The 12006-nt window shown below is 33.1% G+C and overlaps 1 protein-coding gene across 1 annotated transcript; it reads left to right on the plus strand.

Annotated features, from left to right (window-relative positions):
• Window positions 1–6379: 6379 nt before the first annotated feature.
• On the plus strand, window positions 6380–8698 carry LOC136386112 (TLR adapter interacting with SLC15A4 on the lysosome-like). The gene is made up of 2 exons (XM_066357475.1): window positions 6380–6515; window positions 7730–8698. Exon 2 carries the CDS (start codon window positions 7772–7774, stop codon window positions 8696–8698), a length of 927 nt encoding a protein of 308 aa, XP_066213572.1. The 5' UTR covers window positions 6380–6515; window positions 7730–7771.
• Window positions 8699–12006: the final 3308 nt, after the last annotated feature.

A 12006-nucleotide genomic window follows, 5' to 3' on the forward strand; every position in this document is an offset into this window, starting at 1 on the left:
ATTCTAAACCATAATCAGAGACTATGCCTACATATATAAGTAAAATACATGGGATTAAAAAAATAAATACATAAGATTTATAAATATGTTAGTGGATAAAAGTGTTCTCTTTTTTGCTGTTTTATTTTTTCATTTTTTTATTATTAATTTTAATGGGGTGACATTGATAAATCAAAATACATATGTTCAGAGAAAATATCTCCAGGTTATTTTGACATTTGATAATGTTGCGTACCCATCACCCAAAGTCACATTGTCTTCTGTCACCTTCTATCTGGTTTTCTTTGTGCCCCTCTCCTCCCCCCTCTTTGCTCTTGCTATGTTTTTTAATATGAAATATTAGATGTTTATTTTTTTAATAGACTGCATTTTCCCCTATTGTCTTTTTTCCTGAAGCACATCTTATTACCTAAGTAAAATTGTCAGTTGGTTATCTTTTAAACATATTTTGAAATATAATTTTTTATTAATAATTATAATATAAATATTAAGGTTTGAGGTTTCCACATTTTTAAATGACAATCTTGGGCAACTTAATGTCATAAAACCTGTAATACTAGAATGAGAAAACCTATATATGAAGCAATTTGACAAGTACAAACCCCAGTTTATTCAATTGTATTCAAGTGGGATTTCTGCGAATGTGCATGTCACTAGGCTTTCTGTTTGATGACTTGAAAATATAATCCAGTCAAGCTAAGAAGCCCTTGCCTATACCCAACAGAGAGCTGAGAAATTTATGAAATTCCAAAATGAAACATTTCCACTTTCTGAGTCTCATAAGTTCTTAAAATTGCAGAAGCATGATGCATGTGACTTAAGTAAAACTTTTTAGTGGTCTTTCAAAACCTCTTTGGAAGAAGCTATTTAGAAAAGAAGAGGTAATTATACCAGTGCTCATTTAATTGTGGTTCATAAGAACAGTAGTATCAGCCTTACCCGCTCTAAAGCTACTGAATCAGATTCTCTGGGAGTGGGTTTCAGGATTGTTTTAACAAATCCTCCAGGTGATTTTTATGTTAGTTTGAGAGACAGACTAACAGTTGAGTGAGTCTTCTGCTATATCCTTTGTGCTCTACTGATTCTAAATAATTCCCTCTTATAGACTTTTAGTACCATATTCAATAACATAAATCACAATGTTAAAAAAAAACGAGTCAAATGGTACAGTTTTCTTTTTCAAACTGCTTCTTGTTATTTCATAGTACCCAGGTGGAATCTCTGATCTGCCTGACGAGACTATATGCAAAAGTGATGCACTCTTTCTAGGCTGGTATCAATTCTGATTCCTCCCTACATATCACTGTATGTGACACACAGCAGGCTCGTGATGTTTGTCAATCACTTATAATCAATTCCAAATACTTCAATTTTCATGCTTCTCCCAAAACTTTGCAAAATGAGGTCCTTAACCATATATAAAGATCCTTTTATAACTGATCTGTCTATGTGTTAACCACTTGCCTCATTTAACAATTGAGTAATTGAAGTACGGCTAGTCCAAATTATAAGTGCAAAATACATACTGGAATTTCAAGATGATACAAAAAAGAATACATAAAATCTATATTTTTATAATGAATATATGCTACAATGATAACATTTTGTATGTTTTGTAATAAATAAAATATATTAAGTTAATTTCATCTATTTTTAAATGGTTACTAGACAATTTGAAATGACAGGTGGCTGGCATATATTGCTGTTGAGAAGCACTGTTCTCTGATACTTTCTATATCCTTGTCAAAATAACTCATCTAAGCTCTAATTAAGAAATATTTGATCTATGCTAATAACATCTTCTCCTTAAAAATTAACCATCAGTTTGTCTTAGGGGTGTTACCCTGTCTTCTGATGGTTTTGGCCAATTTTCCTCTCCCAGGAAGCAGGGCTCCTTATCTCTTCCATCTCCCATCCTGAACAGGAGCCTTCCTCACTTTCGTTTGAAACATCCACAAAATTATTGGAAACTGTTATGATGGTTGAATTCGGGACAAAGAAACTTTCCAAATCAAGCAGTCCCCACAGAAACCTCCCTGATTAATCAGTCACTCCCAAGAGCACAAACTGTGTGAAGGCATTAACCATATTCTCACTCCCCCCCCACGTTCCACCTCTGAAAACCTAGAGAAGAGGGAGCTGAAGAAGGAAAGAAAGGAAGAGAACTAGAATGTTTTAGCACAATCCTTTAGTCACCAATGAGAATATCTTAACTCTTGTCTCTTTTACACGCTAAGGCTCTTTTCTTCCCACTCACCTCCCTAGACCCTGATATGTTGGAATAGTAGACTTTAATGGAGTCATTGTTTCCACTCTCAGGCTACTTTGCAGAAGTAAATCGAAGTTACCGGAATTAGCCATTTCACCGTTGTTTATGGCTCAGGTATCTTATAGGAAATCTCAAGCTTGGCACCGCGCTTCTTTAGGGCCGCTGCTAAGGGCTGGTGGCCACTGCTCTCAGGATTGGCTGGGAACTAGTGCCCCTGTGGCACAAGTAAGAACCCATTTGGGGAACACTGGGGCCTGGTGACAAGGAAGCAGTTGCCTCCACCCGTGCGGGAAGAGAAGCTGAATCCCCATGGATCGTAAAACACCAGTCAAAACATTTTTTCTCCCCTCATCTGCAAGTCATCTGGGAGGAGGGACAGGGAGAACAAATGGTCTCTGCATTACTGCTGCCTGGTTTTCCATCTCCCCCATAGCTAATGGTGGTGAGCACAAGCTTCCTTCTGTGCTTGGCAACCACAACTGTAAATGAAGGGCCCAGACACTTGATGGAGAAAATCACCAAAATACAATGTAATGAGTGAAAAAAAGAGAAATTAATCTGTATAATTATGTTAAACAGTGCCATCCTTATACATTTAATTAAAAAAGACCACGTTGCCTAATTTGATAGGGATAGAACAAATGGTTTTGATGCTTACCTGGACGGAGCTGGACAGCCATAACAACTTTGATACATTTTCTCTAAACCCAAGGAGGTGCCTTTCCCGCTCTAGTACCCCACCGTTTTGTCTTTTTATTCATTTTTTATCTAGAGAGAAAGAGAGAGAGAGAGAGAGAGAGAGAGAGAGAGAGACAGGAAGAGAGAAACATGAGAAGCATAGTATCTCTCCTTTTTTGAGGATGTGGTTTTCAGGGCACCCTTCCAACCTGCAAGTTGACCTTTTGGTTTGCATAACTCTGGGTGCAATAGTCCCTGACTCTCCTAGCACTTCCCCTCTTCCCTGTGTAAAAAAAAAATGACCTGGTTCTTTAATGTCAGCTTCCTCTTCAATAAACTTACAGTTCATTATCATAGCATTTAACTCTCTATTGAGATTTTTAAGTTTTAACCTTTCCAGCAGTTGAAGATAGGAATAACATTTACAGGATTTGGGGAGGGGTTGTATAAAATGGCAATGGAAATTAAGATCAAAGTTTCAAAAAACCATAGCACCAGCTTTTTTGAGTTAGGGAAATTTGGATTCCATGGCTCTACAGCTTAATATTTATGGATCATGGGAAAATTACTTATTTCTGAATGTAATTTTTTCTATTGTTAACTTGTCAGTTTCTCTATTGATGCTTACCTGACAGCATCATCATGAGTAAGATTAAATGAATTAAGTGTTGGGTGTTTGGTCTGACATGTACAGGTAGTTTAGAAAATAATAATAATAATAATTGATGATAATGTGTCAGACTCTGCATGCTGCTTTGCAACAAACATATCAATATGAGTAAGAAAAAAACATTTACAATCAAGAAACTCACAGAGTGATAACTAATAAGACAAAGTAAATGAAATGTAGAGAAATATTAACTAGAATAGGTGAGTCAAGACATGTATCCCTGAAGAATTGAGAGCTATGCAGAAACCTGAAAAACTTACACTCTGCCAAAAAAATAATAATAAAGGAATTTTAGGTAGAAGGAACATGGTAATTGAAGCTTTGGAAGCAAGTGTAGGAATTGAAGCTGAAAAAGTAAAAAGGAAAAACACATGGACCTTCAGATTTCATGTTAAATTTTTATTTTTTTCTTCATTTGAGTCTATTTCCAGCTTTGTAGAAATGTTCAAAATCATAACTTGCAGATTTGTCGTTAAGATTACAGAAACACAAATGTTGCCTTAGAGCACCTTTCACTTATAAAAGCACTGAATAAATTATTCTTATTATCAATCAATGGATGGTTAGGAGCCATTGAAAGATTTAAGAGGTTTGTGTCAAAGGTGGATCAATCTAATATGTCTAGTGGATTTGACAGGGTACAAGATTGGAAGAAGCCACAGCAATCCAAGAACAAAAAGAGTAGAGAAAGGCAGAGATATTTAGGACAGGACTGCTAGAATTTGGATCAACTGGATATAGCAGTGATGGAGGCAAAAGACATAAGATATGACTAATGAAGGAGTCTAGGTTAGGAACAATTTGATATGTTCATTTTCTTTTAATACTCCTTTGTGATGGCAGTAATAGAAAACTTATTTTTTTACAATTGTTTTCACTATCCTTCTGAGAACTGGTGTGGAACTGAAACATGTTTCCTTATTTTGCTGTGAGCCATTCCCTTGGCTTCAAGCTAAATTAATATACTATTTTTTATAAGAGGATATCTTTAACAACCCAAAAGAAATTGATTGGTATGGCACACAAAGTTAAAATGAACCTATTCTGTGGGATGTTTGTGATAATTACTTTGAAATTATTTATAAAAAAATATATATTGATAATGTAGCCAGTATCAGTTACTTAGAAATTTTGTTTATGCTTCTCAATCTACTTTTGCAGTTTGTATCTGGGTTTAAAATTATTATAACAAATGTGACAGACACTTGTGAGACTGGGAATATGCTTTCTAAAGAAGGTAGCATGATTTTTGTCCTTTTGTGTACATGAATTATTTATTTTTAATTGTGCAAATACTACATGAATACATGTTCCTTGTAGAAGAATTTAAATCATATAGAAATATAGTAAGTAAAAAGTAATATTACCCCTTCACCTTTTACCTGCCATCCACTTTCTAAAGGAACCTGCTATTAACAGTTTTTATTTACACCTTTTTCCACAAACACAATTATGTATATTAAGTCAATTAAAAGGAGAAAGAGCCAGTTATAGAAGGTAAGTTAAGCATACAGTCTTTGAAGCCAAGCTGTCTGGGTTCAAACCCACACTCTATATCACTTACAACTGTGTGATATTGGGCATCATATCTAACTTTTTTGCACCTCAGTTTCCTCACAGGTAAAATGACAGTTATACTATCTGCTTCATAGAGATGTTATGAAGATTAAATTAGTACATGAGAAATATTTAGAAAAGTGCCTGGCACGTAGTACATGGTTAATACATGATGCAATCAAACTGTACATGTTGGTCTGCAACTCACATTCCACTAGTGCACATGAAGGCAATACAATGTAGTGATAAGAGCAAAAGTTCTGACCTGACCAGGTGATGGCGCAGTGGATAGAGTGTCGAACTTGGATGCAGAGCACCCAGGTTCAAGACCCCGAGGTTGCCAGCTTGAGTGTGGGCTCATCTGGTTTGAGCAAAGCTCACCAGCTTGGACCCAAGGTCGCTGGCTTGAGCAAGGGGTTAATCGGTCTGCTGAAGGCCCACGGTCAAGGCACGTATGAGAAAGCAATCAATGAACAACTAAGGTGTCGCAACGAAAAACAGGTGATTGATGCCTCTCATCTCTCTCCCTTCCTGTCTGTCTGTCCCTGTCTATCCCTCTCTCAGACTCTCTCTCTGTCTCTGTAAAAAAATAAATAAATAAAAAATATATATTTATATATATCTCCTAAAAAAGAGCATAGGTTCTGAAATTCAATTGACTTGTGTGCATCTTAGTTTCACCATTTGCTAGCACTGTGACCTTTAACAAGTATAGAATCTTCCTCTGTCATTGTTTCTTTTGTTAAATGGAGATAGTAGCTTCTGTTTTAGATTAAATGATAGGTATAGAACATTTATATCAACTGTTTTGTAGTAATTACTTAATCGATGCTTATCACTCCATTATTAGAAATCCTTAGTTTAGTATTTAATGTAATAGATGTATCAACATTTATCTAACCATTATCTTGTTGGTGACTGTTTAAGTGATTTTAAGTTATGTTACAAATTATGCTGGTTTCCACACTGCTTTTTGTCTACTTAAAAATTTTAAAATAACTTGTCTCTATCTTTGCTTGAATGAAGAAAGCCATTGCTGTTAACATTTCCCACTGTCATTGTCATTTGAATCTTGAATAAATACTTTCAAGATCCTCTTTTGGTTTGTAATCATCATCATCATACCATATGTGTGATCAGCCCACATCGTTTTCTTGTTAGTTTAGTTCAGTCGTAGGGCATGAATGGAAAGCAGAACCATTTAGTTTTGTGTGGTTGAAGTTATCTTTCTGAGGTATAACCAAAAACTGTGAAACAAAGAAGCCAAAAAATACTTTTTCTGTGTTTGGAGTGTTGGAATCTCAGAAGACTGAATCTTAGGTATCTTGATATTCGGAAAAGGTAAATTTAAATTCTTACATATTTTTGATAGTATTGTTTGATTTTCTTCCAAAAGACTTTAAATATGAACAAGTAGGTTTCCTGGAAACAGTTATAGTAGACACTATAGAACTATAAAAGAAAGATTGTGTGTTGAATCAAGTCTGCTTTTTCATTTCATACCTTTATAGAGTTTAAAGGGAAAATTGAGAGTCTTAAAATTGCATTATAAGTGCTTTGAGAAATATGATTTAAGTCCAAAAGAAAAGAATGTAAGGAAGAGGAGGAGGGGGAGAAATAGAGAGGAGAGAGGAGAAAAACAGAGAGAGAGAGAATGACAGACAGAGAAACAGACACACACACAGAGAGAAATTAGGAGAGGAAAGAAAAGGAAAGACAAAAGAAAAGAATGGGAGTGAATTTGACAAAATTATTTCCATTTATTTATTTATTTATCATTTTAACTGTTTTTAAGATCATAATTCAGTGGGTTTAAGTACATTCACGTCGTTGTGCAACCATTACCACTGTGATCCCAGAACTTTTTTATCTTGTAAAATTGAAACTCTGTGTTCACTAAACACTAACTCCCTATACTCACCTTCCCCAGCCTTTAGGAACCTCTTTTCTACTTTCTTTCTATACGAATTTCTATTTCAATTGAGATTATTAAAAAAATAAGTGACTACATTTGTACTTCAAATTTGAAATTGTTCATTACTCCAAACTATATATAACTATTCATTCCTTGTACATATTCTAAGGCATGATTTTTTTTTAAATGTGTGACATAAATGACATTCATTAAAACAGTTTACTTAAGACTAGGTGCTTGAAAGTAGGTTTGATGATTTTTAAGTTGACTTTTTGAAGATAAAAGGTTAGGTGCTTTAACTAATAGATTTAAATTAAATTACTTATGACAGCAAAATATATATGTATATACATATAGGTAACTATGCATTTGTATAAATTTGCATTTTTTAAAACACTTGCATATATATTATATAATATCCTGATAATAGCCTTATGAATAAAACAGGGGAGCATTATCTTATTATTAATAAGAAAACTGATGTTCAGGAATGGTAAATAAATTACCTAATGTTAAACAGTTAATGGCAGAATTGAAAATATAGTCCCCTTGTTCTTGGTTCTAGTCACTATCTGCTTCCTTAAATTTTAATTTGACATTTTAATATATGTTGTGTTAATGAGTTATTTTATAATTGCAGGAATACACTGCACTCTTCTGTTTAGAAAATTTGCACAATAAAATGCTTGGAGAAGCCTTTCTTATTGAACTCCTATACAAAGAACAGAAATATACAAAATTTTGTAAACCACTTACATGTAAGAAGACTTCAAATGATGAAAAGGAAACTTGGAAAAAGCAGCTTTTAGATATAGAAGACAACTTACTTTCCCCTGATAAAATAGAAAATCGACATAAGGTTAAGAAAGAAAGTTTAACTGAGCAAATTAATGATACTAATAAAGTAAAACCTATGGATGAGATAACTGTAGCAAAATGTAAAAGTGCATCCTTTCCAGGAAATGTGTTTGTTGAATGGTCCATTCCAAAAAGAGAACAACATGATGAAAGACAACTGGATTTATACCAGTCTTGGTCATATACAAGTATTTGCCAGAATTATCCTGATCTACATATTGGAGGAGACCACGTGGGGAAAATGATTGACTCAGACTGCTTTGTGGAACACATACGTGATGATGCTTTTAAGGGTCCCCTTTTACTTTCAGTAGATATACCATTGGGCCATTCTCCTGTCATTGAGCCTCTAGAGACACTATCTGCCTCAAAACTTCTGAATGGCAATGAAATTCGTGAAAAAAGCATGTTGTTTCATAAGCAGCCCCTCTCTAATTCAATGCTTAATAGTTATGTGGAAAAAAAGGTGGATGAACTCTATAAACAATTTTTGGAAGAAAATCTCACTAAATGTCTCTCCATAACCAACCTTATGGCTTCCAAGTTTTTAATGAATAATGTAAATCAGATTAGCCTTCAAATATCCCAAGAGCAGAACATAGAGGCATCGGAAGCCCGGGAAGTTCTCCTACATTCTTTCTCAAAATGTAATCTCTGTCACATTTCCCATGGAAACAGTTCTGAATTGAGCACTCCTAACCTGCAAATATCAAATCAGAGAAGTAGGGAATTTGTATCACATCTACTATAGGAACCAATTATAGGCTCATTGGACTGACTCAAGAGATTGGAGTAACAAAAGTTTTCACAGGTTTATTGTGTCACATCAAGCTTCTTATGGGGTTATTAAATTTTTTGAGAAATTATGTGACCAATGGTACAACTGCATTCTTTTAGGAAAAATATTAATAATTAAGTTGTATGGCCATATTTTCTAATTACTTTGACATCATTAATGATTGCCACATTCATGTTTGTAAATTTTGTATATACTCATTTATTTAATTGCTACTGGCACCCCAAATGGATTACCTCATTCTCACTCAACAGCTTTATTTACCACAAAAGTGGTACAAAACTGAGATGAGAAGATAGATTACTGTTTTCAGCTTCTGAAAGGACCACTAGAAATGACATCATACAGAAGCATTTATTTCACCATAAAAATGTTTTAAAACTTATGAGTAATTATAATGCTTAAATATTCTTTCTTTTATTTTCAACATTTTTTTACACTGACAATCAGAATAACCTAAGGGAAATTTTTCAAACTAAAGTTGGGTTTAAATTATATTTTAAAAAAAATATGGAAGAAAGGCTTAAAATATATGGAGTTTGACATTGAAATTTGCGACTGAAACCTGGTACTTTTAAAATTTCCTAAGGCAAACATCAGCTTTTATATATCATTATGTTATGCCTCTTTGTTTTAAGGGCTAAACATACGGTAAAGAAAACAAAGTAAATAGAGAACTGCCTTCTAAAAGTGAAATGGTTCCCTTGGCAACTTTTGACAACTTCACAGATTTTCCTCAATCAAGATCCTGGTTAAGGATAAAAGTCAGAAGGATGTTATAACAATTTTAGAATCTAAATTAAATAACAAAACATACCTAATTAGTTTTGGAATAATTATGATTATATTTGTATTAATTACTGTCATGCATTAGTGATCACATATTGCCCTTCAATTTTCTTTTTAGTCTTTGATTAATTTTTATAGAATGAATTAATCCAGTGCCCTCACAACTTTTTTAATTGATCACACAATTCTTAATTTATTTTCATCCTCTTTACATTTCTATGATCTAATAGTAAATTTCCATGATTTAACTTCTGTTTTATTTTAATCACTCCTTTCCCCAATATTTCTTCTCATAACCTTACAACTGAATATTCATCATTCAGACATCTAATTATGCAGAAACAAAGGATAAAGCTTTTGGTAAAATTGACTTAGTGTCTTGTAGATACTGAAAAACTTTTGTGTGTACATTTTCTTATATACTGCTAAATTTGTACACTTTAATATGAATTACCAAAATAATAAAATATTGATATTATTCTTTATCTTTTCTAAAATGAATTAAATGTTGGGCAGAATTTTTGGTGAGAAGTTTCTTAGGTACAGTGTTATGTATTAATACTTTATAAAAGATATATTTATAAATATTAAGATTACATAATATTAAATAAAAGGCCATAGTATTTAGGTAGTATCAAATTTAGAAATATATGTATTTATTGTTGGAATCCATGGGAGTCCGAAAGACCAGAGTAACAGGCTTTATTGAAAGGAAGAAAGGAACCCTGCCGGGCACTTCTCCCGTGGAGAAGAGCACCAGTTACAGACTAGGGGCGAGTTATATAGTGTTTGGGAGAGCCTGAGGGGATACTGAGGCAAAAGTCCTGGTATGTCCGGAATGCTCTTCCTTGGGGGGCTCACCAGCTTCCTGGTTTTCCTCTGTCTCAGGGGTGATAGTCCAGTAAGGGTGAGGTCTGATAGATAAGCGGAACATCAAGAGGGCAATTTAGAATTCACGTATCTATCATATATACTCTTAGGTTTCAACTTTCCCTTTTGTTTATGTCATCAAATGATTATTATTTAAAGGTACTCACCTAAAAAATTAATGCAATATTTAAATAAGAAAAGATGATACAATTGTTATTATTTTTATCTTGACCTCCTATTTGTTGCCTTTAATGTTTGAATGAAATTTGCATATGAAGTTGGGATTTAACATATTTTGGTCTTAGGTAGTAACTCTTCATTCTGTCTTTCATCATGGGTTTCAATTTTATGACTGTACTGTTCTCTTTTAATATGTTATTAACAATGTGTGAGATGATGAATTTCTTTCTGTCTCACTATTTTAGAATTTGAAAGTATTAGGTTTGTGCTACTATAAAAATGAAGAATGTTAATGTTTCAACAATTTGGAAAAATCATCCTATTTCTGATCAGGGAAGAAGTTAAAGAGGTTAAGAATGATGCCTAATACAGTCTTACTTCTTATCTGTACTGGTCACTCTAATTTATATCTCATCTTTGGATTTCAGGTCACTATTGTAAGTTTGAGAGTAGGTTTGACCCAGTCTTAGGTAATGTTTTGTCAGGAATGTCAGGGAATCCATGTTTTCCTTCCCTTTGCATTTACAATACAATGCCAAGGGCCATCCTGGTTTTATGCCAATCAAACAGTACAGAGATTATTCACAAAATTTCTTTGCACACCTTAACCCAAATTAATAAAATGTTCTTTAAGCCTCTTAAAATATTAATATTGATTCTGTAGCTTTTGGTACTTTACAACACCTGCAAGTGAGGTGGTGCAGTGACTCCTCAGGGCTCCTCAGTTTATATATATATATATATATATATATATATATATATATATATATATATATATATATATATATAATATTCAAAATATATATATATATTTATATATATTATATATATATATTTATCTTCAAAAAATGGATTTAACTTCAGGCAACCTGAAAAATATAGCATTACTAAGTAACATGCAAGTGGATGAAAGGTGGAAGGGTGGCTTGGTAAAGATTAGTATGTACAATAAACTGAAATAATTGTTCAGTTAAGTGGATAATTGTTTTCAGTCAATACAGGAAGAAAATAAATTGACAGATCAATAACAACAGATATTCATTAACTCAAATGAAAACACAGATAACATTTTATGACTAGTCATTTGCATGAAAAACTGGCCAAACCATTATGTATCTGTGATAATCCATGATAAATGAAACAATATTTAAAAGAAAAACAAAACAAAACAAAAAAACAGAAATGATGGCAAAGAATGTTCTCATAATGTTAAAATAAAGATAACTGTTGTTTGGAAAAATGTTTACTAGAAATCTGGAACTTTGATCTGCAATCATGTTTTATTCTTTTCTTCCAAGATCTAGTAAATATATATTAAAATGTTCTTATTGTCTTATATTTATTATATGTAAATGTATAGCATCATATATCACACTTTTATGAAATAGCCTTTAAATATATAATTATATTTAAGAACATCTATA

Source organism: Saccopteryx leptura, chromosome X, assembly GCF_036850995.1.
Source record: "Saccopteryx leptura isolate mSacLep1 chromosome X, mSacLep1_pri_phased_curated, whole genome shotgun sequence".
Lineage (NCBI taxonomy): Eukaryota > Metazoa > Chordata > Mammalia > Chiroptera > Emballonuridae > Saccopteryx > Saccopteryx leptura.